The sequence below is a fragment of the Muscardinus avellanarius genome, assembly GCF_963383645.1.
Source record: "Muscardinus avellanarius genome assembly, chromosome: 3".
Taxonomy (NCBI): Eukaryota; Metazoa; Chordata; class Mammalia; order Rodentia; family Gliridae; genus Muscardinus; species Muscardinus avellanarius.
In genome coordinates, this window is record NC_137788.1 from 142,761,784 (window position 1) to 142,789,288 (window position 27,505).

At 41.2% G+C, this 27,505-nt stretch overlaps 1 protein-coding gene across 3 annotated transcripts; it reads left to right on the forward strand.

Moving 5' to 3' along the window:
* Positions 1-319: 319 nt before the first annotated feature.
* MORF4L1 (mortality factor 4 like 1) lies at positions 320-24,170 on the forward strand (the record flags this gene model as incomplete). 3 transcript variants are annotated; one of them, XM_080692281.1, is made up of 13 exons in its annotated part: positions 320-359; positions 6,442-6,488; positions 10,526-10,593; positions 14,058-14,174; positions 15,385-15,471; positions 16,460-16,540; positions 17,649-17,674; positions 18,592-18,680; positions 20,455-20,556; positions 21,833-21,921; positions 22,100-22,272; positions 23,071-23,155; positions 24,014-24,170. In XM_080692281.1, 13 exons carry the CDS (start codon positions 320-322, stop codon positions 24,096-24,098), a joined length of 1,089 nt encoding a protein of 362 aa, XP_080548407.1. In that variant the 3' UTR covers positions 24,099-24,170. The 3 variants fall into 3 exon arrangements, with proteins under 3 accessions (XP_080548407.1, XP_080548408.1, XP_080548409.1); XM_080692282.1 differs by having other exon boundaries at positions 14,061-14,174; XM_080692283.1 differs by lacking the exon at positions 14,058-14,174.
* Positions 24,171-27,505: the final 3,335 nt, after the last annotated feature.

The following is a 27,505-nucleotide window of genomic DNA, read 5'->3' on the forward strand; positions in this document are numbered from 1 at the left end:
CAGGCTCGCGCCGGGGAGGCGGGTGGGGGTTGGGCGCGAGGGCGGCCGCCCTCCCCCACCGGGCGCCGCGCGCGCGCCGAACTACGCTTCCCGGCGTGCCCCGGGCGGCGCGTGCGCGTGCGCGGCGGGCGTCCGTTGGCTGGCGCGGCGGCTGCGCGGGTCGCGGCGCGGTGAGGTCGGCGGGCGCTGGCAAATCGGGTCCGGGATGTAGAGCCGGCCGCGGCTGACGGCGCGGCTGACGCGGAGTTGGGTGGGGTAGAGAGTAGGGGGCGGTAGTCGGGGGTGGTGGGAGAAGGAGGAGGCGGCGAATCACTTATAAATGGCGCCCAAACAGGACCCGAAGCCGAAATTCCAGGAGGGTGAGTCCGCGCCCTTGGGCGAGGCGGGCGGCGGGCTGCCCTGCGGGTGGCGGCGGCCGCTTTGTGCGGGCGGCGGCGCAGTGCGGCGGCGGCGGGGCCCTCGGAGGCCGCGCCAGGCGGCGGGCGGGGGCGGGAGGGCGAGCGGGGCGCCGGGCCTCGGCGCCGGGGTAGGTGGGTGGGTGGGCGCCGGGGCGCGGGGCCGGGGGAGGCCGCCCATTGTGGAGGGCGGCGGGCGCCATGGCGGCGGTTGGGAGGTGATGTGGCGGGGCGGGCCGTGGCGCGCGCGCGGGGCCTCGGCGGGCGGCTCGGCCGGCGGTTGGGGCGGTTGGGGCGGGGGCTGGCCGGCGGCGCGGGCGGCGGGGACTCGCGCGGCCCGGCCGGGCCCGGCGCCCCGGGGCGGGAGAAGTGCGTTGTAAAATGGCCGCTGCAAAATGGCCGCGCCATCATGGCCGCCGGCGCCTCGGCCCCGAGCGCGGGCCGCGCGAGTGGGGGGGAGGCAGCGCTCCCTCGCCCCGCGCCCGCCCCGGAGCGGAGGGTGGGGCCGGGCGGGCCGGCCGCGGGCCTTTCAGCGTCGCCCGGAGGCATCGCTTTGCTCTCTCCAAGGAGCCAGCGCCGAGGTCTTTGGGAGTGAGTGCGCGTTCATTGTGTGATTGATTGTAAAGAGTAAATAAAAACGGTTTTTGAATATGGCTTTGGGGTGTTTCTGTTTTCGACGTCCACGGCATTGACGTCACTTCATACGTAACAATTGTTGCGGTAATACTAGGTCAACAATGAATTGAAAGTTAATTTTTTCTTCTGTGATACTGGGGGTGAAACCCAGGGGCTTTTTACCTCCGGGCTATCTTCCCAGTCCTATATTTTATTTGGAAACGGGGTCTCTCTTAGTTGCTGAGAGCCTCACTAAGTAGCTGAGGCTGGCTTTGAACCTGTGCAATCCTCCTCTCAGCCTCCCAAGTGCAGGGATTACAAACATGCGCCACCATTCCCGGCACACACGCGCGCGCGCGCACACACACACACACACACACACACATACATACATACATAATCTTTTAATGGTGTTGGGGATTGAACTCAGGGATTTCTGCTTCCTGAGCTACACCGCCAGTCCTATTTTATTTTTCATTTGGAAACTGGGTCTCATTAACTTGTGGAGGACCTTGCTAAGTTGCTGAGGCTGGCTGCAAACCTGCGATCCGACGGTTTCAGTCTCCCAAGTACTAGGATTACTGGCAGGCGCCACTTTGCCCGGCTTCGCTATTTTGTATTAGTTGGCTTTCGCTCTGCTTGAGTCTTGGCTGATTTTGGAACTTGACTTCCAGTGGAAAATAGCCCTTTCACTTCTCACTACACATCTAAGGTGGATGTTAAAAGAGTAAAAAGGAAGTTAAACTTGGCAAGAAGGAACACTTTCAAACTGCCTTTTTTATTATGGTTGTGTGCTCATTACCATAAATGCCACTTCAGACGCCTACATAAATCTTTGGGTGCTTGGGGTTTTCCAAACTGTGGAGGTGGAGACCCAGGGGCGGTCTGTCTACCTCTGAGCTTTACACCCCCAGCCTTATTTTCAAACGGGATCTGAGTTGCTAAAGTTGGTTTCAAACCAGTGATCCTCCTGTCTCAGCCCTCTCAAGTACTGAGATTACAGACATGTACTACTACACCCAGCTTGGATTTTTCCAAACTGTAATGTTTTGTGGTTACTTTTGTCATAAACCCCAAATTGAGTTGAGCGCAGTCGTGCTTGGGAAGCTGAGAAAGGATCACAGTTTTGAGGGCAGTCTGTTCAGGGTAACAAGACACTCCTAAGCCTAGCAAGACCCTGTTTCAAAACAAAAGTTAAAAGTTAGTATGTACTTGGATTCAATCCCCAATATCACCAAATAAACCTCAAAGTGAAGTATATTATACCTTTATGGTATATTGAAGAGTTTTGATGGGATATTTTTGGTGATAAGCTACTGTTAATACCTGCTTACTCCCAGTGTAAGAAGCTATGGCTCTTTCTACTTTGGACATGTTATTTTAGTAGATGATTTAGACGGTAGTAGGTTTTTTGGCAGCAAGTGTTCTTTAAAGTGGATAGTCAGGGTCTGTGATACCATCTAACCAAAATTTACTATTTCAATTTTGAGTGTAAGTTCTCCCCTAACAAAAAACCCATAGAAGTATTAGTATATTTTTATATCCATGTGTTATATGGTTTATGCTCATTACTCCAAAATTGTGGTAGTTACTGGGTTAGCAGCCAAATCTTGGCATATACATCAAATGAATGAGCTGCTTTAACATTCTAGAAGATATTTAAAATAGTTTTAAAGACGGGCATGGTGGCGCACACTTGTAATCCCCACGCTTGGGAGGCTGAGACAGGAGGATCGCACAGGTTCGAAGCCAGTCTCAGCTACTGAGTGAGGCGCTCAGCAATTTAGTGAGACCCTGTTTCCAAATAAAATAGAAAATAGGTCTGGGAGTATAGCCTGGAGGTAGAAAGGCCCTGGGTTCCATCCTCAGTACCACCAAAAAAAAAAGTTTTAGCCAAGCATGGTGGCGCATACTTGTAATCCCAGAGGATCTTAGTTCACGGACTGCCTCAGTTTAGTGTGGCCCTTTCCAACTCCAACCATGTTTCAAAATAAAAACTAATATAGGGCTGGGGGTGTAGGTCTGAGGTTGAATTCCTCTGGGTTAGTCCCACACACAAAAAAAATTTAAAAATTAGTTTTAAACCGGACTTATTGGCACATGCCTGTAATCCCAATACTTGGGAGTCTGAGACCAAGATCACAGGTTCAAAGGACAGCCTTAGCAAGTAGAGACTAACCTAGTGAGACCCTTTTGCAAATTTAAAATAGGGCTGGGGGTTTGGTTTGGAGGTAAAAGGCCCTGGGTTTAATCCCCAGTAAAACACACACACACACACACACACACACACACAGCAGAATGTTTTATATGTTTATTTTCCCAGAGGCTCATAATCCTTCAGCCATAGTGCCAGGGCACAAAAACTTAATCCCTGCTGTAGGAACAATTAAGGATGACTTGTGCAGGAAGTGCTTTAGTTCCAAACTAGAGGGTTGGTAGTGTGTGGAGGATAACAGCAAATCCAACCCACAGCGGTTGTGGTGTAATTGGAGAAGAGTAGGAACAAAGGTACCCTTAGGCATGGTGAAACCTGTTTGAGAGCCTCTCGTTCTTAACCATTATTTTCTAGGTGTTTCCTACCTGTGTTTCAAAGCAAATTGTAAAACTCATCTTAAAACATATATGGCTGGGTGCTGAGGTACACTGCTGGGGAGGCTGAGGTAAGAGGATCACAAGTTCTAGGCCAGCCCGGGCAACTTTACAAGACCTGTCTCAAAAATGGGCAGGAGGATGTAGTTGTGATAAAAGCACTTTTGGGTTCAATCTCTTGGACTGCAAAACAAAAATACAGAGAATAACTTGAATAATGAATATCCATTTTGGTAGAAGAGTTGTAGGTGTATTTATATGACTCTTAATCTCATGTTTTTCTTGATGTTAAAATATATGTTCTCTAACTTTTAAGCAGTAGACACTGGTGTTGGTCTTTTACTTGAACCTCTTATTAGTTGGGTGTGGTGATATATATATATACCTATAACCTTGGATGACGAGCTCTCAGCAACCTAGTAAGAGACCCTGTTTCAAAAACAAAAAGGGTTGGGAATAGCTTGGGGGACTCCATGGGTTCAATTCCTAGCACTACCCCCCAAAATTTTGTTAAGGTCTTGGGTAAAGAAAATTGTTGGACGTCTAGTTCATTGAAGACTGTTAGGAGTTCAGACATTGGTTATTGCTGCTAGGTGATGATTCTGATGAGCACACAGGCTGGTAGGGTAGGACAGGAGAATTTCACTAACCTTGAGTTTGACAGCATTTGGATAGGATTATCTTTAAAGTTTGAGATGAGAAAGCATTAAAGGTGGAGAAAGGCATAAGAAACTAACACCCCTGGTACAGTGGTTTGTCTCCTTTCCTCCAAATTAATCTTTTTGCCCATTCTCATGAGTTTATCCTGGTTTATACTCCTCAGTTGCGTAATTTTTTTTTTTTTTTCCTTCAACAGAATACTAAGGCCAGTGCAGTTTTTGGCGGCAGCACCCTTCAGGGTTAGGGGTTGGTGGAAGGCAGGCCATTTTGAGTGCCTTGAGAATGTATCTGAAGAGAGAAATTAGGAAACACAGATCTGATTTTTGGTGTTGCTGTGTATTAGAATGGCTTCCCCGTTTTGGTTCCTACCACTGGACTGTTAAAGAAGTCTTTGATCATTTCCATTCTCCATCTTTTAACTTAAACCAGATATAGGCCCCAATAGCAGTAATTCTTGTAAAGTGGAACTACAAAAGAATTTACTGGAGAACTTTGACTTAAAAGTTAACTGAATCCTACTCTGGGAGATTCTAATAATACAGGTGTTTCGTGAAGCTTGAAGATCATGAAGCTTGAAGATACATAGTTTTTAAAACTACTCAAAAAGATTCTTGGTCAGATTTGGGAATTTGCAGGATAAAGTTTAGACTTTATAGCACAAAGTGGGTGGCATTTCTTGATCTGTGTAACTTTTCTACTTTTCGCTTTTCTACTTTTATGTGTTGATTTTGTACTCGTAGTGAACTAAAATTATTTTAGTGTCTATACCAAATACATCTTATGCTTTACAAATTGTTTCTACTGTGACTGCTTCCTTTTCTGTGAACCCTCCCAAATAACTCATCAGTTATTCTTACTGCTTATGAAGATAGAGTTGCAATATGAAATCTAGGAAATTATACAAAACCTATTGGCATACATGTCTGTTCCTTATTAATCTGATAGTGCTTGGTACCATCAGGCACACAAAACATGGTAAACATGTTGAGGAATAAATGAGATATGCTGTAGAATAACTTCGGTTGAGGGAATATCTGTATCTAGAAGTCAGAGTTCATTTATTTTTGTACTTGGGTATTTGACCTCTGAGCTCTACTCCCTGCACTATTTTTTTATTATTTTGAAAAAAGGTCTAAGTTGTAGAGGGCCTCACTAAGTAGCCAAGACTGTCCATGATCTTTATTTTTTATTTTTTGTGGTACTGTGGGTATACCCCAGGGGTATTCTACCTCTGAGCTACCTCCTAGCCATATATATTTAATTCTTTATTTTGAAGCAGGGTGTCACTGAGTTGTGAAGAGCCTCACTAAGTAGCTGAGGCTGTCTGAGAATGATGATCCTCTGGTCACAGCCTCCTGAATGCTGGGATTACAAGCATGCGCCACCAAGCCTGGCCCACAGATTAATTAATTAAATGGTGTGGGTCTGGGGATGGAACTCAGGGGCATTCGACTTCCGAGCTACACCCCCCAACCTACTTTTTATTCTTTGAAACAGGGTCTCACTAAGTTGCAGAGGGCTTCACTAAGTAGCTGAGGCTGTCCACGAACCTCAATCCTCTGGTCTCAGCCTCCCTAATGCTGGGATTACAAGTGTGTGCCACCATGTCCAGCTCACAGTTTTAAAAGACTATAAAAGCAACAATAGTTTTTTTAAATGGTGAAAATCATATTGCCCAATAGTTTTTTTTTTAATTAGGCAAGATTAATTTTACAGCTAAAAGGATTTACCCTGTTGGTTACTTCATTTGCCTTTGTGTGTGTTGAAACCAAGTGGACAGAAAATAATGTATGAGAGATTTACTTCTACTATGATCAAATGTAATCTGCGGCGTTACCAGGAATTGCCTGCCTGGTTTGTTTGATGAGCAGAGATGGCTCTTCAGTCCCAGTCTCTGAGAATTTCATTTGATCTTGCAAGTCCAAATGGTAGGGTCAACATAGAGTGTGGGTTCCAAAGATAATATGGTTAGAACAAACCCCAACCAACCTTACCCAGTAGGTAGCTACACTAGAATTTATTTTCTTAGCGGGTGATAGATTTGTTTTGTTTCCCTTAGTTACTAAGGTTCTTTATTATAGGATATGTTATATATAAATATGTTTATATATAAATAACATAAGTCATACATATAAGTGTGGAAAGGAATTATAATTAATGCAGTACTTTTTTGTATTTACAGGTGAGCGAGTGTTGTGCTTTCATGGACCTCTTCTTTATGAAGCAAAGGTATGAAATGTGGTTTCTTTTGGAAGTTTGCAAACACTATTAAACCTGACTCTTTTTTTTTTTTTTTTTTTTTTTTTGCGGTACTGGGGATGGAACCCAGGGACATTATACCTTGGCGCTACATCCCCCAGCCCTCTTTTTTAGTCTTTTTCATTTCTGAAACAGGGTCTCACTGAGTTGTGAAGGGCCTAAGTAGTTGAGGCTGCCAGTGATCTTCTGATTTCAGCCTCACGAATCCCGGGATTACAAGCATGCAGCCACCATACCCAGCTCTGAACCTGACTTTTTAATATCAAATTTCAGTGTTTATTTTATTTTATTTTTGGTGGTACTGGAGTTCCTGGAAGCCCTTCTACCTCCGGGCTACACTTCCAGACCTATTTTATACTTTTTTATTTTTGGAAACAGGGTCTCTTAAGCCAACAGGGTTGGCTTCGAACCAGCGCGATCCTCCTGTCTCTACCTCCCAAGCTTGGGGATTACAAGCATGCGTCACCATGCTCGGCCTATTTCTTTATTTTGAAACAGGGTTTCACTGAGTTGCAAAGGGCCTCACTAACTAACTGAGACTGTCTGCAAACCACAATCTTTCTGTAATCCTCCTGTTTTAGCCTCCCAAATGCTGGAATTACAAGCATGGGCCACTATGCCCGGCTAGAATATTGTCTTTTTTCACAGTTCATAAATCCCCCCCCCCCTTTTAATTTCTGGGTTTCTTACTGCTTGCTTATAGTGAGTCACATAAGTTAAAACTTTGCTACTCTTCTGACCTGTCTCAGCTGACTTATTAAAGGCCCATTAGTTGGGCCTTTAATGGGAAATGATTGAAAATGAAAGGTTTGCTGGGAGGGATTTTGTAGTTAATAACTTGTAAGAATAAAGACTACCAAAGTTACTTTTCTATGCAAATGCAATGTGCTGAATAAACATTGAACTTTTTTTTTGGCGGTACTGGGGATGGAACCCAGGAGCATTTTGCCTCCGAGCCGCACCCCCAGCCCTATTTTTTTATTCTTTATTTTTGAAACAGGGTCTCACTAAGTTGTGGAGGGCTTCACTTAGTAGCTGAGACTGTCCGCAAACCGTGATCCTCCAGTCTCAGCTTCCTGAATGCTGGGATTACAAGCGTGTGCCACCACGCCCGGCAGCATTGAACTAATTTAAGGATAACCCCAACATTAAAAATAAGTACATTTAGCTGGGCCTAGTGGCGCATGCTTGTAATCCCAGCATTTGAGAGGCTGAGACAGGAGGATCTGGCTTCACAGCCAGCCTTGGCTACATAGGTCCTCTGCAACTTGGTGAGACCCTATTTCAAAAAAAATAAAGAATGAAAAATAGGGCTGAGGTATAGCTCAGAGGTAGAATGGCCCTGGGTTCTATCCCCAGTACTGCACACACACACAAAAAATTTTTTTTAGTACATTTAACTCTTTGACAGGCAACTTTTGAATGCTGTCAAGAGGACGGCTCCCTTTCCTTTGTATCAATGCTTGCTCAGGTTATACTATTTAGCCAAAGATAAACAGGATAATGCATTTTACTTTGGAGGGGTACTAGGAATTGAACCCAAAGGCATTCTACCTCTGAGCAATACCCCTAGCCCTTTTATTTTTTTTATTTTAAAACAGGCGCTCTCAGCCGGCTATGGTGGTGCATGCTTGTAATCCCAGCATTTGGGAAGCTGAGATAGGATTTCTGGACAGCCTTGGATACTTAGGCCCTTTGCAACTCAGTGAGACCCTATTTCAGAATAAAGAATAAAAAATAGCACTAGAGGTATAGATCAGAGATAGAATGCCCCTTGGTTCCATTCCCCAGTACCACCAAACAACAACAAACAGGCTTTCCCTAAATTGGTGGAGGCTGACCTGGAACCTGTGATCTTCCTGTCTCAGCCTCCGAATTTTGGGATTACAAGCATGAGCTACCACACTCAGCAAGAGACTGTATCTCTCCCCTGCTTCGATCCCTCCCTTTCTTCCGAGGATGGAACCCAGGGGCCTTCTACTTCTACCTCTGGGCTATACTCTCAGACCTTTTTTTTTTTTTTTTTTTTTTTTTTTGGCGGGTCTGGGGATGGAACCCAGGGGCATTCGTCCTCTGAGCTACACCCCCTGCCCTGTTTTTTTTTATTCTATTTTATTTGGAAACAGGGTTTCACTAAGCTGCTGAGGCTGGCTTTGAACCTGTGATCTCAGCCTCCTAAGTACTGGGATTATAGGCAAGGATAATGTATCTTATTTTTGTGGTACTTAGGGGGGAACCAGAGTCTTATGTGTGCTAGTCATACATTCTAACACTGAGCTACTACAGCCCCTACTCCTGTTGTAATTTTGTGTGTATGTGTGGGGTGTGGGTGATTGAACCTAGAGGGAGTATACCTTTGAGCTACACTTCTAGTGCTATTTAATTTTTTTTTTTTTACTTTGAAATAAGGTCTCACTAAGTTGCTGAGGCTGGCTTCAAACCTGTGATCCTCTTGTTTCAGCCTCCCAAATACTAAAATTATAGGTGTGATCTACCACAGCTGGTTCTAGTTGTGTGTGCGCGCGCGCGCGTGTGTGTGTTAGGATTGAATTTAGGGGCTTTCTACCTCTGAGTTATACCCCTAGCCCTATTTTTTATTTTGAAACAGTTGTTGTCTCGCTAGGTTGCTTAGAGCCTCACTGCTTGCTGAGACTCCTTGAACCTGTCTCAGCCTCTTATTTGCTGGGGTTCCAGGTGTGTACCACCATACCTGGCTCTGGTTGCTTTTTAAAAAGTTTTTAATGCTGATTTTTGTAACAAATCGGTGTATTGCTTGCTCTCCCTTGCCCCTTTGGTGTTAGAGTATTGAACCCAGAGAGTTACATAAATCCAAGTCTTTCTCAGCCTCAAGGACTGGAATTATAGGAGTCAGGCTAGTGTTATTGGCCACTCCTTCCCCCACACTTTTTGTGATGCTGGGGATTGAACCTAAGGACATTCTACCACTGAGCTATGTACCTAGCCCTACTTTGTTTTATATTTGGGAGCAGGGTCTTGCTGAAAGTTTTGCTAAGTTGCTGAAGCCAGTCTCAAACCTGTGATTCTCCTGTCTTAGCCTCCCAAGTACTGGGTTTGCAGCTGTGTGCCATCATGCCCAGCTGCCTTTTATAAGTGAATAGTTTATTTTTTTTATTTTTGTGGTGCTAGGGATTGAACCCGGGGTGTTATAAGCTATATCCCCAGCCTTATTAATTTTTATTTGGAAACTGGGTCTCGCTGAAAGCCTCTAACTTAGCATCTTCTGATTCTACCAAGTACAGGAATTACAGGTGTTTACCACCATCAAGTAGTTTTTATTTTATAATTATAATTATAATTATAATTTTGTGGTACTGGGGATGGAACCCAGGGGCCTTCTACCTCCAGGCAACACCTCTGACCTTTTTTCTTTATTTGGAAACAGGGTCTTACTAAGATGCTCAGAGCCTCACTAAGTATCTGAGGCTGGCTTCGAACCTGTGCGGTCCTCCTGTCTCAGTCTCCCAAGCATGGGGATTATAAGCGTGCGCCACCACGCTTGGCTGACTAGACTTTTAAAAAGCTCAAATGTAGCTGGGCGTGGTGGCGCACGCTTGTAATCCTGTGCTTGGGAGGCGGAGACAGGAGGATCGCACAGGTTCTACCTGTTTCCAAAAATAAAATAGGTCTGGGAGTGTAGCCCGGAGGTAGAAGGGCTTCCAGGAAGCCCAGTACCACCAAAAAAACCCAAAACAAAACAAAAAAAAGCTCAAATGTATAGCTTTCATTAGCTGTTCTTGGATAGCTTGTCTAGTTCTTTGACTTAAAGTTTAGGGTGGTTATTTATACTAAGGTTCTTGGCTTTTTGAGCCTTTTCTATTTAACTTAAGTTTTCTAAAAGCTAAGTGTTCTTTTAGAGCGACTAGTTTTGTTCTGTTAATTTTATTCACCATAAAAGCTGTGCTCAGAGACTTTGAAAGTCACCTGGGTAGTGTCTGTCTCGTTTTTAAAAAATAACTATTTCTAAGTGAACTTTTTTTTCTTTTCAGTGTGTAAAGGTTGCCATAAAGGACAAGCAAGTGAAATACTTTATACATTACAGTGGTTGGAATAAAAAGTAAGTATTAGATTATTAAAGCAAATTTTGTGCAGTTTCAGTAACAGTTTATATTATAGCAAGTGAACCATTTGTAGTGTGAAGAAACCGTGTTTGAAATTAGAGTTACTTGGCCATTTCATTTTTATTTATTTATTTTGTAGTTCTGAGAATTGAACCCAGGGAGTGTCTACCTCTGAGCTATGTCCTCAGCTCTATTTAATTTTATTTTGAAACAGTTTCCCTAAATTGCTGAGGCCGACCTTCAATTTAGGATCCACCTGCCTCTTGAGTAGCTGAGGTTACAGGTGTTTGCCACTGCACCCTGCTATCTTATTTTTAAATGCACTTGATTCTTGGGAGTATTTCTTATGTTCTAGTGCAGTACTTAGTTGACCAGCTAGCTGTCCTGATTGAACGATGACTTTTTTATGGTTTTTAGGAGAGCCTCAGTTTTTTGGCCCTAGCACAAACCCAAAGTATATATGTTAATATCAAGCAATTAAAGTCAAAACTAGTTGGGTTTTTCTTCGTGGAAAAGGGAAAGCATTTGTCTTATTTGAAAATAATGATACAACATACCAGTCTATTTTCTGAAGTTTGGAAACATGATGTTGTTAGAAAGCGATATCAAGTGACTAATAGCTTGTTTTTTTTTTTTTTTTTTAACTATAGTTAGAAAAATTTAGTTATAGGGTCTAATTTCCCACCAGCTAGTGGAGCTCTTTCTCACTGATGAGTCTGTCTCCTTGAGGCTCACAGATTGCTCCATCTAATAACTTAACCTAAGGTCTGCTTTGGGTGTCTATAATTGAATGGCTTGTAATTTTTATTACGGGAGGTTTTTAATTACTTTCATTAATTTTTTTAGTGTTTTGTCCTTCAAAGATAACATTGCCAGTAACTAGTCCTTTAGGAATTGCTTTTTTTTTTTTTTTTTTTTTTTTTTGCGGGTCTGGGGGTGGAACCAGGGGCATTCTACCTTCGAGCTACACCCCTGCCCTATTTTTTTATTCTTTATTTTGAAACTGGGTCTCAACTGAGTTGCAGAGGGCCTCGCTAAGTAGCTGAGGCTGATCCTCTGGTCTCAGCCTCCCGAATGCTGGGATTACAAGCATGCGCCACCACGCCTGGCTTAGGAATTGCTTTCTAGTAACTTAATGCTTTATATTACCTGACCCAGGCTTTGGTACCTGGTTTACCATGGGATCACTGCCATCTGATGTGTTGAGTACTCCTGCTATGGAAAGGAGTTTTTTTTGTTGTTGTTTTGTTTTGGGGGGGGTAATCTATTAAGTGTCAATACATATGACTTTGGTCTTGTTTTATATACTATCCAGCTAACCAACCTGGTTAGGTCTCCCCCTTTTCTTTGTTCTGGGGATTGAACCCAGAGGTATTCTACCTCTGATCTACATTCCTAGCTCTATTATATTTTGAAACAGGACCTCATTAAGTTGCTAAGGACCTCAGCCTCCCAAGTACTTGGATTACAGGCATGCTTCACCACACCAGGCAAATTTGTTTTATTATTGGGCTTTTTAAAAACGTGTTATGCTATACTTAGGAAGGAATATAAGACTTTTGACTTGTCTCCTATTGGTTTAATTGTGGAAAGGGAGAGATCTAAAATGTATAAAAGCATATTGTAATAACTTAAACATTTTCTTTTTTGGGTTAATGAAGTATTTTTTAATAATGATTAGGTAATATCAGTACTGCAAAGTGATTCCATAGTCTTATATTTTAAATAATGAGAAATTGAGGAAATAGCGGAAAACATTGTCATGGTGTTTTAGAACTAAACTGATTTTTAAATTGATTATAATATCCAGAAAACAGGAAAATTCATCTTATAATGTATCTCATAGCTTTCGATTTTTTTTATTTTTTGCGGGTCTGGGAATGGAACCCAGAGGCATTTGACTTCCAAGCTACACCCACTGCCCTTTTTTTTTTTAAATTTATTTTGAAGGTCTCACTAAGTTGCAGGTGGCCTCACTAAGTAGCTTGAGGCTGTTCGTGAACTGCGATCCTCCAGTGTAAGCCTCCCATATGCTGGGATTACAAGCGTGCGCCATCACACCCGGCTTCTCTCTATGTTAAAAAATGAGCTATGGTGGCGGCGCATACCTGTAATCCCAATACTTGGGAGCCTGAGTCAAGAAGAGTGCAGGTTCAAGGCTAGCCTCATCAACTTAGACTTTGTTTCAAAATAAAATAGAAAGGGCTGGGAGTAGCTGGGCATGTTGGCACACGCTTGTAATCCCTATGCTTGGGAGGCGGAGGCAGGAGGATCGCGCAGGTTCGAAGCCAGCTGTGCTGGCTTAAGAGACCCTGTCTCCAAAAATAAAAAAATAGGTTTGGGAGTGTAGCCCGGAGGTAGAAGGGTTTCCAGGAACCCCAGTACCACCCCCCCAAAAAAATTTTTTTATTTAGAATTTCACTTGAATAGCTGTGAATACAGCTTTTGTACTTAATTCTTTTTCATGTAAAGTATTTTGTATGAAATTATACAGAGATGTATCTAGCTTGAAGTTGAGATTTTAAGTGGCTATCATAGGCTTGTGTTTTTTTACTTTACTGTTTGAAAAAAGTAGTGTTATTCCTTTGGTGTATTATAATCTAGTAAAAAATTGCATAGATTTTGTTTTCTCAGAAAATTTAAGGGAAAATGGCATTAGACATTAGGGGCTTTTAGTATTGTCTTTGCAGTTGATTTGAGAAAAATTAATATATCAGAGATGTGTTTTATAGTTGGCTTGATAAATATAATTTTGAAAAAGTCATCTTTTAGGAAGTATTTCAAGAAGCGCAAACCCATTTTGAAACAGGTGGAGGAATTATTCAAATGCCCAGTGAGTGTGTTGTTTTATTTATTGCTTTTTATATTCTACCGATGGATTGTGAGTTTGGGAATTAGTCACTAGCTGCCTTTAGAAAATTCTGAGCTTTTATGTTTGGCCTATATAAAAGATTTTGGGTGTTTGACCTTCAGTTATTGCCTTAGTAAAGTTATTCCTCAGAGCAAAAGATGTTTTCCTTTGATTCAGCAAAGGTTTTCGGCTATTTATTAAAGAAGCTATCGCGGTGACTTGGTCCTTACACATCAAAGTGTTTATTTAGATGTATTTTATATAGGAGGAAGAAATTTGTGGCATTTAAAAATTAGCTCCCTTTTGTAGATAATTGGAATAGACAAATGGATATATAGTTTTTAAAAGATCTTCATTTTAAAATGGTGTGTGCATTTTTTTTTAACCATACAGCAAAATTCCAGTCCCCAAATTGAAATTTTCTTAAACTTTATACTTTTTTTTCAGAAGCACAGTAAATTAAGATACTTCTAAATTCTCAAAAGCCCTACAGGAGTTTGTTGACCCAGACATCTAAATATTCCATTTGCAAGTGAATCTTAATTAAGGCTTAAGCTAAATTCTGCACCTAGTTACTGAGATTACTTTGTGCTATGCTGTCTGTATCAGAAGTGCTGTGAGGCCCAGGCGCTCTGAAAAAACATTGAAGACACGTGAGGATATTGTAGCCCTTTTTCCTGTTCCTGAAGGAGTTCCCCCAGTACACCACCCCCTCCTGACCTCTAGGTAAATGCATGTTTTAAAGTTTTCTCTAGGAAATCATGTTGAGGATTGCTTTTTATTATTTTTCCTTTGGCTATATTCTATAAGAGGTCAGAGGTGGGAAATCATTAAACAAAAGATACTACTTTGAGAATACAATTAATTGTGGTCACTAAAGGAGCTCCATCAGCAGGAGAAAAGATACACTTTGCTTAAGTTCAGCCTTCCCTAAGAATTAGCTTTTTTTTTTTTTTTTTTTCTTTTACTGGGGGAAAACCATCAGCAAGAATCTTGTTTTGGAGGAGCTTTATGAAGTGCTAGAATATTCTATTAGCATTTTAATGGAGTAATTGTATCTTTAAGTGTTTAGAAAGCGTCTGGTCAGCCTTGGAAGTTAGTATATTCATTTGTGAGGGAATGATGATGAAGAATGGTGTAATCTGATAAACTATTGTAATACTTTAAACTTAGCCTGGGTCATCTAGATGGTGAGTATTACAGCAGACTTTCTAATGTATTTCTGGCATAATAGTGTTTTGTTTTGTACCGGGGATATATGTGTGTGTGTGTGTGTGTGTGTGTGTGTGTGTGTGTGTGTGTGTGTGTGTGTGTGTTACTGGGGATTGAACCGAGGAGTATTCTATCTCCAGAATAATACACCCCAGCCCTATTTTTTACTTTGAAACAGGGTCTCACTAAGTTGTGGACTGCCTCACTAAGTAGGTGAGCCTGGCCGCAAACCCGTGATCCTCTCAGCCTCCCAAGTACTGGGATGTCATGACACCTGTGCCACCACGCCCAGCTTTGCATGTTTTTAGTTCTCACAACAACCTTATGAGATATGAGGACATAGTGTTAACCATCTCTGGTAGGGGATGAAAGTAAGGCAGAGAGCTATCCGAACTTTGGTATTAGACACAGCTAAGTAGCCAGTTGGTTTTATTATTAAAGTCAGTTTAATCTGCTTTTATAGACTCTGGCGATTTAGATTTGGGATCCTGCTTTTGAAAATGAGACTTTCCTTTTTTTGTGCTTTTTATTGGTGATAGATTTTCTTTCTTTACAAAACAGACTGATCAGATTTTCATTTTAGCTGGAGTGGATTTGTGGTGCCAATTCATCAAATTATTTCAGAGAAACCCAAAGTCTTTTCTCTTGGATCTCTAAAAAGTAATTGAAGGATAGACTGAATAACCAAATGAAAATTTTGAATAATATTTTAACTCTCTTTTAGTTGGGATGAATGGGTTCCGGAGAGCAGAGTACTCAAATATGTGGACACCAATCTGCAGAAACAGCGGGAACTCCAAAAAGCCAACCAGTAAGTTTTTTTTTTTTTTTTTTTAATTGAAAATGCCTGTAAATTAGTGTTTGGACATGGAATGAACAGTGGGGAGTGATGTTGGCTGCCTACTTATAAAATGATTCTTGGTTCCTGTCTGCTGCTACTATGGCTTTGACTCATTGATCTGACAAGCTTCTAGGTAAAGGAAGTCACATATTGTCATTGTTTGAGTCTCTTCTTAGAGATTGGTAGAAAATAGCTGAATATTGTTGTAAATTGCTGTAGGTGTCAATTCCTTGTTCAATATCTTACATCTTTGGCTTAGTGAAGGTGCAGATGGTGGGGGAAACAAAAAAGAGGATATTCCCATTATCATCTTTCATCTCTGAAAACAGGAAAAATGTTCTGCAAGACAATGTAGTTTATAGGGTAATTGTTCTCTTAATTTCAAACCTGAAATGAATATTAAAAATATTCTCACATAGCTGGGCGTGGTGGTGCACGCTTGTAATCCCCGCACTTGGGAGGCTGAGACAGGAGGATCGATCGCACAGGTTCGAAGCCATCCTCAGCAACTTAGTGAGACCCAGCTTCCAAATAAAATAGGTCTGGGAGTATAGCCCGGAGGTAGAAAAGCCCGTGGGCTTCACCCCCAGTACCACCAAAAAACAACAACAAAAATATTCTCACATGTTCCAGTTGTGTTGCATACCTGTAATTTCAGTACTTTGAAGTCTTAAGCCAGGAGGATTACAGATTTGAGGTCAACCTGAGCAATTGAGCAAAACCTTCACCGATTTAGCAGCACCCTGATTCAAAAAAATAAAAGGGCTGGGATATAGCCCAAAAGTAGAGTGTCTCTGGGTTCAGTTCCAGTACCAAAAAAACCTCATGATAAAATGGAATCAAATTAAAAGAGAACATTGGGATTATAAAATTTCAAAATGAAAAATGGAATTTATCTTTTATGAGGAACTGTTTGTTGCAGCTACATTTACTGACTTTATTGAAATTATTTTTGAAGGGAGCAGTATGCAGAAGGGAAGATGAGAGGGGCTGCTCCAGGAAAGAAGACATCTGGTCTGCAGCAGAAAAATGTTGAAGTGTAAGAAGCTCTATTTTTGTTTTAAATTTGCATACAGTTTTATTGGTATAATTGGACATGGAAAATCACTGCAAATACCTTATTTCAAATAAAAAAAATTAAACCAGGTGTGGTAGCACACGCTTGTAATCCCCGCACTTGGGAGGCAGAGACAGGAGGATCGCGCAGGTTCGAAGCCAGCCTCGCTGGCTTAAGAGACCCTGTTTCCAAATGAAAAAGTATAAAAATAGGTCTGGGAGTGTAGCCCGGAGGTAGAAGGGTTTCCAGGAACCCCAGTAAAAACACACACACACACACACACACACACACACACACACACACACACACACGAAATCTTAGTGGCAGTGTGCCTAAAAGTTCATTGTATTCGAATATACAGTGTTGTGAATGGTTGAGTAAAAATTTATATTTTCTACCCTTAAACCTACTGCACATTTTGAAAACCAGCTTATTTTGCATGGTTAATAACAATGTACACAAAGATTAAATAAAGGATGTCCAGGAGTCCTTAACTACTGTGATTAAAATATACCTTATAGACACTGTTTATTATGTAATTTGATAAACAGTATATATACAGACATTGCTGGGCTTAATCATAGTATTGGGAGGTGGAGACTGGTTGATGGCTGTTAGCAGACAGCCCCGGCTACTTAGCAAAGCCCTTTGCAACTCAGTGAGGTCCTGTTTCAAAAATTAAAAAGACTGAAAAATAGGGCTTGGGGTATAGCTCAAAGGTACAATGCCTCTGGGTTCCATCTCCAGTACCACAAAATAAATAAATAGATATAGATAGGTAGATAGACACAAATTACATATGTTGCTACTAGAGATGATGTAAGTGGAGACACAACAGTGTCATCATAGATATAAGAAAAGACTATAGGATTGAAAAGGAGGAAAGGGTATGTAATAGAATCTAGTAATAGAATCTTGAAAGAATGGTCTTGCTTTATTTTCCTATTACATGGAGGGAGATGAGAATTTAGCAGGAAACTATATTTAAATATCTTATTCTTAAGTACTTTTCCTTTGGAAGTTTAACTATGATAAAGGGAATTGAAACAAAGGCAGTTTTAGAAGTAATTATTTTTTTTCTTCCTTTTAGGAAAACAAAAAAGAACAAGCAAAAAAGTAAGAATAATAACTTTCTTTAAATTGACCTATTACAAACTTTATAACCTTCACATTTTGAATTCACTGTTTTAAAACTAACAATCTGTTGGGCTTGGTGGCACAAGCTTGTGATCCTAGTGCTTGGGAGGCTGAAACAGGAGGACCACAAGTTCACAGCCAGCCTCAGCAACTTAGTGAGGCCCACCACAAGTTAGTTGAGACTCTTTTTCAAAATAAAGAATAAAAAATAGGGCTGGGTCTATAGCTTGGAGTTGAATGCCCCTGGGTTCAATCCTTAGTACTGCAAAAAAAAAGTTTGGTAAAGATGTTCAAAAAAATTCTAGCCTGGCGTGGTGGTGAACTCTTGTAATCCCAGCATTAGGGAGGCTGAGACAGGAGGATCACATGTAGTTCGCAGCCAGCCCTCAGCTAGTTGGTGGGGTCCTTTGCAACTCAATGAGCCCCTGTTTCAAAATAAAGATTAAAAAAATAGGGCTGGGAGTGTACCTCGGAGGTAGACTGCAACTGAGTTCCATCCCTAGTACCGCAAAAATACACACACACACACACATATATATATATATATTTTGAGTGGGTGTGGTGGTGCATACCTGTAATCCTAGTACTTGGGAGGCCGAGACAGTAGGATCACAGGTTTGAGGCTAGCCTTTGCAACTTAACAAGACCCTGTTACAGAATAAAAATAAAGTAGGGTTAGGGGTGTAGTTCTGAGTTAGAGTGCCCCTGGGTTCAATTCCCAGTTATCCCCCTTCACACACACCCCAAAAGTTTCAATTTCTAATTGTGTTTTTGGTAGGACTATCATTCTTAGATTTGGCCCAAAGCTGTGTAATGGAGAAATCATGAAGAGGATATATCAAGAGACTTTTCCATAAAGAGTTTCTTGATCATCAAATAACTCCCCTCTTTTGTAGCACCTGGAAATGGAGATGGTGGTAGTACCAGTGAGACACCTCAGCCTCCTCGGAAGAAACGGGCACGGGTAGACCCTACTGTTGAAAATGTGAGTTTTTCTTTTTTTGAATACTATTTTTAGTTCCAGACATGTTATATAACATAGTGAATAATCATAGAATTTTGGCTTCACAAAACATTGCTAACATAGTTAACTACTGAAGGGGCCTCCTGGCCCTGCTTTTTAGTCAAGGATATATTTAGCCATTTTTATTTCAATCTGTAGTTGTAGATTGCTCCCCGCCCCTAGTCAGCAGAATGTGTTGGGTAAGCTCTATGCTTACGTAGGATAATAAATATTTAACTGGCGTTAGACTGGATAGACTTATTAGATCACATCAAATGGTTTATCTGGTTTAATAAACCCATAGCAAATACCAGAAAATTCTATATTGTTCCACATATATGTGTGTAGGTTTAAGTTTAGTATTATTAAATTGTGCTAAAGTGTCATATCTAATGCTAAATTTTCAAAGTAAGTAAATTTGGAAATAACATTTAAACTTTTGACGTAGCTTACATTTCTCTCTCTTTTTTTTTTTTTGGTGGTACTGGGGTTCCTGGAAGCCCTTCTACCTCCGGGCTACACTCCCAGACCTATTTTTACATTTTCATTTTTGGAAACAGGGTCTCCTAAGCCAGCGCGCATGGCTGGCTTCGAACCTACGCGATCCTCCTGTCTCCGCCTCCCAAGCGCGGGGATTACAAGCGTGCGCCACCACGCCCGGCAACGTAGCTTACATTTCTGAAGCAGAAGTTATGAAGCAATGAGATACTTAAAAACAGTGGTATAAACCGGGCATGGTGGTAACACGCTTGTAATTCTAGCATTTGGGAGGCTGAGACAGGATCATGATGCATGTATAGCCTCAGTTACTTAGTGAGGCCCATTGCAACTCAGTGAGACCCTGTTTCAAAATAAAGAATTAAAGAATAAAAAATAGGGCTGGGGGTGTAGCTCGGAGGTAGAATGCCCCTTGGTCCCATCCTAAGTACTGCCCTCCCCCCAAAAAAAACTAGATTAATTTGAAAATAGGCATATTGAGAGATTTTAAAGATGTGGTTAGAAATCTGTGTAGTTGGGCGTGGTGGCATGAGTTTGTAATCCCAGTACTTGGGAGGCTGAGAGAAGAGGATAGAGGTTCACAGCCAGCCTTAGCTACTTAGGCCCTCTGCAACTTAGTGAGACCCTGTTTCAAAATAAAGGATAAAGAGCTGGGTGTGGTGGCTTGCACTTGTAATCCCAGCGCTTGGGAGACTGAGACAGGATCACACAGGTTTGAAGCCAGCCCCGGCTACTTAGTGAAGCTCTCAGCAAACTGTTTCCAAATAAAATATAAAATAGGTCTGGGAGTATAGCCCGGAGGTAGAAGAGCATCTGGGTAGCTCAGAGGTGGAATGCTACTTGGGAGGTTCAATCCCCAGCACACAGAAAGTAAACTTATTTAATTATTTTTATGAATTAAAGACATACCTTTAAAGATAGTCATACTAGGGGCAGCCCTTTGGATAGCAATAATGAATGGGAAAATACTGTTAAAATATATTGACTTCAGGGTGTTTTATTTCCAGAAGCAAAAATTTACTAAGAAATTTTTGCTTTCACATGAAAATGCAATAGAAAGATTACTGTGTTCAGGATCATTTCCTTTTTCCTCGCATCTAGCTGTATGATCTTTTCATTTACTGCTTTTTAAATTTTGAGTTTGTAAAGCTTGAGTTAATTTATGCCAGTGTCTAAAAGTAAAAAAAAAAAAATTTATTTTTACAGTGCCTATTAAGCAAGAAATATTAACTTTTAACTTTCTCTTTTTTCTATATAGGAAGAAACATTTATGAACAGAGTTGAAGTTAAAGTAAAGATTCCTGAGGAGCTAAAACCTTGGCTTGTTGATGACTGGGATTTAATTACTAGACAGAAACAGGTAATCTCCCCCAGCCCCTATACTGGGGATGGAACCCAAGGCAGTTCATCTTTGAGCTATACTCCATCCCTGTTTTTTTTTCCTTTATTTTGGCACGGGATCTCATTAAGTAGCTGAGGATGGCTGCGAACCTGCAGTCTTCCTGTCTCAACCTCCCAAGTACATTAAGAGACTGAAGATTTATCAGAAAGGATCACTTGAGGAATAAAAGTATATATACATTTTTAGTGGCTTATGATGATTAAATTTTGGAGATAACTTATTTTTGGAAGGTATCGAGAGTGATATATCCACACGTGTTCCTGCTAGAAAGTAATAGCACACAGTTATGACGTGGAAAAAGAATCTAGATCTTATTAAGGTTCTAGGTCTAACTGCTAGCTTACATGAATGGAGATATTTAGTGGACACATTAACTGGCACAAGAGTTCCATTCTCTAAATCCAAAATGATAAACTCGAGGGCAAATGAAGCACATTTTATTAAATGCATAAATGACATAGGTGGACATTACAGAGAAGAGTAGTGGCTGAGGAGGCACAGGAGATAGGAGTCCTACAGCATGTGGACACGGTTTGATTCGTGATTTTAATCTTTGGGAGGTTTATGCTGTCTCAGATGGCAAGATTCAAGCTATGGCTCTCTACTATCTGTGAGCTCAGACAAGCTGCTTAGCTATTTTGTGCTTTAGTTTTACTTTTAGTGGAATACAAGTCCCTACTTGATAGTACCAGTATTGATACAAGGGTGAAAAGAGAATTCTGGGAATGCTTTAGACTGGTTTTGACACACAAAATGCTTACAGTAAATGATGGTGTCATAAAACTCTGAAGCCACGTTCAAGAGGTGTATTCTGTATATAAAGACATAGTGTATGTGTGTCCAGCAGATCACCAGTCTTTAGAGCTATGCTGTCCAGTACGGTAGCCAATAGCCATATTTGGCTATTTGAAATTACATACAATTAAGAGTTTAGTTTCTCAGCTACATTATCCATGTTTGAAGTGCCGAATGATGCCTTTTCCTGTCTCTAATACCAGTAGGTGATCTTTACAGAGTATTTGAACTGGATGTGGTGGTGCACGCCTGTAATCCCAGTACTTGGGAGGCTGAGATGGGAGGATCACAAGTGTGAGCCTCAGCAACTTAGTGAGACCGTATTGCCGAAAACTTTTTTCTAAAAGACTGGGAGCTCAGGGATGGATACACCTGGGTTCAAAAAAAAGCTCACACACAAGAAAAGAGTGTTTGTATTTATGTGATTTTGTTTTCTTAGCTCTTTTATCTTCCTGCCAAGAAGAATGTGGATTCCATTCTAGAGGATTATGCAAATTATAAGAAGTCACGTGGAAACACAGATAACAAGTAAGAATACCCCCTTTCAGTATACCCCGAATACTTATCAAATCCTTTGTGAAAAGACCACAGTACTGATTATTAGCAGCCCAGTCTTTAATTACCTTTATGGTGGTTGCTTATTCTCTTATCCCCATAGTTTTCAGTGACCAGTTTTGAAAGTAAATTATTTTCATTCATTCTCCAGAGAATATGCTGTTAATGAAGTTGTGGCCGGGATAAAAGAATACTTCAATGTCATGTTGGGCACTCAGCTGCTCTACAAATTTGAAAGACCACAGTATGCTGAAATCCTCGCCGATCACCCTGATGCGCCCATGTCTCAGGTGTATGGAGCACCACATCTACTGAGATTATTTGGTAATATGCCCTTTTCTAGAAAACATTTAACTTTTTTCTTTTGTTTCATCTTCTCTGAATGAGCAAACTATCTAAAACATGACTCCAGGGGTTAGGGAGTAGCTCAGTTGTAGAGGGCTTGCCTAGAATATCTGAGGCCCTGGGTTTGGCCCCTAGCACCACAGAAACAGAAAATCAGCTCCATTCTGGTTTGAAAATTTCTTCATTTACGTAATTTTTGTGGTACTAGGGATTGAACCTAGAGTGGCAGTCTACCTCCGAGCTTCGCCCCTAGCCTTATTTTGTTCTTATTTTGAAGCAGTGTCTTGATATGTTGATGAATCTCTCCATTGTGTACTTGCTCAATTCGAACCTGAGATCCTTCCTATCTCAGCCTCCCAAATACTAAGATTACAGGCACATGCACCATGTCCTGCTTTGGAATTTTTATTTAAAAGATTAAATAGCAAAGTCTTTTAAAAATCGAGGATACATGGGTGGCACTAGGGATTGAACCCATGGGCATTCTACCTCCAAGCTACACCTCCAGCCCTATTTTTTACATTTTTATTTTGAAACAAGGCCTCACTAGGTTAATGAGTATCACTGCTTGCTGAGAATGTCCTTGAACTTGCAGTTCTCCTGTTTCAGCCTCTCCCAGTACTAGAATTAGAATCATGTGCCACAACACCTGGCTAAAAATTAAGGTTTGAAAACATAATGGAAATTAAGGGGATTGGTTGCCTGTGCTCACATAATTAAAGTAATTCTTGTGGTACTGCTTTGGATTTAACTTTGTCTATATTCTCTTTAAAATAGTACGAATTGGAGCAATGTTGGCCTATACACCTCTGGATGAGAAGAGCCTTGCTTTATTACTAAATTATCTTCATGATTTTCTCAAGTAAGTATTTCATATTTTTATTTTTTTAGAACTGGAGATGGAACCCAGGGGCATTCTACCTCCGAGCTACACCCCCTGCCCTATTTTTTATTCTTTAGCAGGGCCTCACTAAAGTAGCTGAGGCTGTCAGCGAATCATGATCCTCCTGTCCCAGCCTCCCTCCCAAGCACTGGAATTGCAGGCATGGACCATCATGCCATGCTATGCAATGCCCTCCTCTTTCCTTTCCTCTTCATGTTACTGGGATTTTTTTTTTTATTCTTTTGAAACAGTCACTAAGTTGTGGAGTGTTTCACTAAGTAGCTGAGGCTGGCTGCAAACCTGGATCCTCCTGCCTCAGCCTCCCAAGTACTGGGAATCATAAGCCTGCACCACTATGCTCGGTTTGCCAATTTTTTTTTTTTAATATAAAACAAGAGTTTACTTACTTTGTGACATTTAAAGTCCCTTTAATATATTTAACAGTTTTTCAAAGAGCTAAAAGGAAACATTTGAATTTTCTTGTCTGTGTGTGTGGTTCTTGGGATTGAATCCATGGGCACTTTAAATGCCCAGCCCTTTTTATTTTTTGTTTTAAGACAAGATCTCGTCAGGTCGTTTAGGCTGGGCTCAGACTTCTGCTGTGGCCTCCTGACTACCTGGGATTGTAAGCATGCATCACTGTACTGGACTAAAGTTGATGTGTAGTCTGTTAAATCTTATTTTTTCTGAATTATAATTATGTGATTATACTGTGAGGTAGTGATTATTTTAGTATCTCTTAGGAAAGTGTTTTGTGTAGCTTTATGTATATTTCATATTTTATAGAAAGATTTGTATCAAGGTAGTGATTTTAAAATCATAACATTTTAAACCTAGGTACCTGGCGAAGAATTCTGCAACTTTGTTTAGTGCCAGCGACTACGAGGTGGCCCCTCCTGAGTATCATCGGAAAGCCGTGTAAGGCGCGCCGTCAGAGGCATCCTCGCGCTTGTGTTGAGATCTCTGTAAACACATTTTGTTCTTAGTCCTTCTCTTGTACAAATGATGTACTTTGAAGATGTTAGTGTATAACAGTTGATGTTTGTTTTCTGTTTGATTTTAAACAAAATAAAAGGGGTCACTGCTCCTTTTTTCTTCTCTTTTTTCATTTCAAAGTTGCTGCCAGTGTATTCAATGATCGACAACAGAGACATGCTGTAGAGTGTTTTATTGCCTAGTTGACAAAGCTGCTTTTGAATGCTGGTGGTTCTATTCCTTTGACACTACGCACTTTTATAATATGTGTTAATGCTATATGACAAAATGCTCTGATTCCTAGTGCCAAAGGTTCAATTCAGTGTATATAACTGAACACACTCATCCTTTTGTGCTCCCCTTTTTTTTAATGGTGCTTAAAGTAAAGAGCCCATCCTTTGCAAGTCCTCCATGTTGTTCCTTAGGCATTTTATCTTTGCTCAAATTGTTGAAGAATGGTGGCTTGTTTCATGGATTTTGTATTTGTGTCTTATGCACGTTTTAACATTATAGACGCAATGCATTGTGTAGCTACAGTTTTCTGGAAAAGTCAATCTTCTAGAATTGTTTTTCAGATCTTCAATAAATTTCTTTAAATTTCAAAGAGCAATGTGCATGTGTGAATGTGTTAAAATCTTTTGTGTATTGTATTCTTTCTTGATAGACTTTAAAATTTTTTTTCACAGCAGTGTTTTAGTTCCAAATTGGTTTCTCTAGAATGAGAAGTTTAGTTTTGTACATGGTTTTAATTTGTAATGGTGAGATGATGACAGCTGTAGCAGTACTAGATGGAGTGAGAATTGGAAAACGACAGTAACAGATGAGTTTGCTTTGATTGTTACTGTCCATACTTGGCCTGCCCCCCTCCCTGTCTTTCTTTTCTTTTGAACTAGGGCTTGAACCCAGGGCATTATACTCCAAAGCCACACCCCCAGGCCTATTTTATTTTGAAGCAGCATCTTGCTACATTGCTGAGGTGAGGTTGGCATTTAATCTGCAATCCTTCTGTCTTACCCTCCCAAGTACTGAGAATGCAGGTGAGCTCCACTGGATCTGGCTAAGAGCAGTTTAGATATAAAGTTACGAGGATGGAATATAACTGAGGAAATAACCAGAATATAGTTCAAAGAGAAGAAGGACAAATACAGTAGCATCAGTTGTCAAAATACATTGGCTTTCACATCTGCTGCTTGTCTGTCCAGTATTTTAGTTTCCTGAATAAACGAGGCCTCTCTTTCATCAGCCTTGTATGGCTAACTACACTCTGCTTGGTGTGGTTTTAACTTACGGGAATGGAAAAGCCAGGTTAAATAAAGCCTAAGATAGCAGCCCCTGTCTCCCATCCCCATGTGTTTCAGCCAGTATTGGTCTTTTTTTCTTCTAGGTTTGCTTTCACGTGCTGTAACATGGGAAAACCAAGTTGAAGATAAGTAATATTTGAAATAAATAACCTTGTTTTCCAGGGGTGTACGAGTTTTTTTTTTTTTTTTTTTTTTTTTAAGAACATGCTGGGTCAGGCATAGTGGACCACGCTTATAAATCCCAGCATTCGGGAGGCTGAGACTGGAGGATCACGGTTCGTGAACAGCTTCAGCTACTTAGTAAGGACCTCTGCAACACAGTGAGACCCGGTTTCAAAATAAAAATGATAAAAAAATAGGGCAGGGGTTGTAGCTCGGTAGCTCAGAGGTCAAATGCCCCTGGGTTCCATCCCCAGACACGTGCCCCCACCCCCACCCCCCAAATACATGCTGGATAGAGCCAGGGGTGGTGGCACATGCTTGTAATCCCAGTACTTGGGAAGCCAAGACAGAACTATCACAAGTTTGAAGTCAGCCTCAGCAAGTTCATGAGGTCTCCACAACTGAGAACCTGTTTCAAAGTAAAATATAGGTCTGAAGGTGTATCTCAGGGGTGGGGTAGAAAGCTCCATGGGTTCAATCCCCAGTAAAACACACATACAATATGTGCTGGATACTTCTTACTTCTGGATACTTGCCTGGGAACAGTAGAACAGACTATAAATTGAAACCCCTGCCAACAGAATACCTAGAAATTTAAGATGAAGTATAACTTTCTCTTGAATGTGTAGATATGAGCAGAAAAGGGAGAGACTAATAAGCTGAAATCCCTAGGGTTTTTTGTTTTGTTTTGTACTGGGGATTGAATCCAGAAGCATTCTGTGCTCAAGCTGCATCCCAGCCCTATTTTATTTTTATTTTGAAGCAGAGAGGTTCTCACTAGGTGAGAGTCACTGCTGAGGCTTCCTTGAGCCTGCCTCAGTGCTACCATGCCCATGCCCATGCCCGGCTAACCCCAAGGTTTTATCTGCCTTTAGATTATGGAGGCATATTATATATGAAGTATCTTTAAAGTATTTAAAGGAAAATATTTTGGGGGGGGGGTCCTGGGGATAGAACCCAGAGGCATTCTACCTCCAAGCTATACCCCCAGTAGCTGAGGCTGGTGGCCTCCCATATGCAGGGATTACAAGTTGCGCCACCATGCCCGGCTGAAAGATCAGTTTGGTGCAAAAGAACTGGACAGGTTCACAACTGGGCTGCTGAGGCTAGGACTGGGTAGGAGGCCCACGTCCAGTTGTCCTTTCCCCGACCTCATTTTCTGCCCCCTTTCTCTACAGTACACTCAATCATATGCAAATATCCAACAAATGAATTACTAGGTGGGTAAAACAATAGAATGGGAAGAAAGCGCTAAGTGAAACACTTGAAACAGACTCGGGGATGTAGGCGTTAGATTTAGTGGCATGCCAGGCGCAGTGCTGGTTGCTGTAATCACAGTACCTGGGAGGATAAGATAAGATCACAGGTTCAAGGCAACTTAGCAAGACCTTATTTAAAAAAAAAAAGTGTAGTTCAAAGGTAGAATAGTTTGGAGGTAGAATGCCTGTGTTCCATCCCCATTACCAAAAAAAGTGACAAGGAATTGAGCCCAGGGGCTTTCTACCTACAAGTTACACGTTTTATCTTATGTTGTGAAGCAGTCTTTCTAGGTTGCTTAGAGTCTTGCTAAATTGCGGCGTCTGGTCTCAAACCTGTGATCCTCCTGTCCCGGCCTCCCAACTACTGGGAATATGGGCGAGTGCCATCATGCCCGGCTCTGTCCTAAGTTTAGATATTCAAATGTGTGATGAGACTTAATTTGTTTTATAATAATTATGCTTGCTATGTTTGAAAAATGAGAATAGGAATTATGAAGTTTAAAGCGATTGACATAAAATAGGAACTTGAATAGGTTTAATGGATTTGACAAAGACTAAGCTGGAAGATAGGGAGAAATAAGCACATCGTGGGGTCAGAGACAAAAGGGTAGAAAACAGGACGAGGGACTGAT